Here is a 1,159-nt window from a genome sequence, read left to right on the forward strand (position 1 = left end):
CAGTTGATGGATGGATCCAGTTGATAGATGGATCCAGTTGATAGATGGATCCAGTTGATAAATGGATCCAGTTGATAGATGGATCCAGTTGATAGATGGATCCAGTAAATAGACGGATCCAGTTGATAGCTCAGTTGTTGATCCATGGTCCTAACTGGGCCGTTTCCTCTCTGCTTCCAGGGTCTTACCCGGCCCACCAATGACACCTACGCACCTCTGAACCCGGATCCAGAGAGACCAGATGTAAGTGTCGGGTTCTGTGGTGGTTCTGAAAGTTCTACAGCGACCCGTTAGCATGCTTATGATGGTGTTTGTGTTTCCAGAAGCGCAGGCAGAACCGCGTGAGGGAAGATGACACGTACACGGTAACGATCCAAACGCTAACGCTGCTACGGACCTCAGGTGGATTCTTCTGTAACGGTTTGGCTTCTGTTTGCCAACTTTAGGGTCTGGGTCCACGGGCTGATGCGACCTATAAAGAACTTCCTGTTCGGAGCGGGCGCCAGAGGAAGAACGACCAGGTCTACCAGGTGAGGACCGCCTGACTCCGCCCCCTTTCCTCTGACCAATCGGATCAAACTAACACCTGATCCTTGCTTTCAGGGTCTGAGTTCGGCAACCAGAGACACCTACGACGCCCTGCAGATGCAGCCGCTTCCCGCTCGCTAACGGGACGCGTTCCGCCCCGATTCGTCCTCCATGAACGCGTTTGATCCTCCACGACGCCGAATCCAGAAATTATCCGATTTATTACTGAAAATAACCAATTTATAGCATTTGAACGAAGTTTTAACCGAGTCCAGAATCTGATCTGAGAAGTTTGATTTGTTGTGTAAATAAGAGGAAACATGCTAACTGCTTCTTCCTGTGGAAAAGAAGGTTAACGTGGGAGAACTACGGAAACCCAGGAAGGACAATATCTGTAATAAAGTCAGCTTCCATGAGTAGAACTAGAATGGCCGACTATCTATCGTTTGCTTCATGCTCCTATAATGATCCATACTTCAGCTTCTTTTAGTTTTCTACAACTTATTTTTTTATGTTTGATGATATAATATTGTTTTCCTGAGAATTTCTGTCGTAGCGTCGTTATGAAAGTTGTCTATATTGTCTGAAGATATGTAATCTTTTATAGATTGTTTTTTAATCATTTCTGCCT

The 1,159-nt window shown here is 46.0% G+C and overlaps 1 protein-coding gene across 1 annotated transcript in view; it reads left to right on the forward strand.

The window, feature by feature from the left end:
- The window catches only part of cd247 (CD247 molecule), a 19,938-nt gene extending 19,216 nt beyond the window's left edge, over positions 1 to 722 (forward strand). The window contains exons 4-7 of the mRNA XM_015397189.1: positions 181 to 243; positions 324 to 365; positions 447 to 530; positions 604 to 722. Coding sequence (XP_015252675.1) covers positions 181 to 243; positions 324 to 365; positions 447 to 530; positions 604 to 669 — 255 coding nt within the window. The 3' untranslated portion in view covers positions 670 to 722. The remainder of the gene's footprint in view (positions 1 to 180; positions 244 to 323; positions 366 to 446; positions 531 to 603) is intronic.
- The last annotated feature ends 437 nt before the right edge of the window (positions 723 to 1,159 follow it).

This window comes from Cyprinodon variegatus, unplaced genomic scaffold (assembly GCF_000732505.1).
Source record: "Cyprinodon variegatus isolate N-32 unplaced genomic scaffold, C_variegatus-1.0 Scaffold844, whole genome shotgun sequence".
NCBI classification, from domain to species: domain Eukaryota; kingdom Metazoa; phylum Chordata; class Actinopteri; order Cyprinodontiformes; family Cyprinodontidae; genus Cyprinodon; species Cyprinodon variegatus.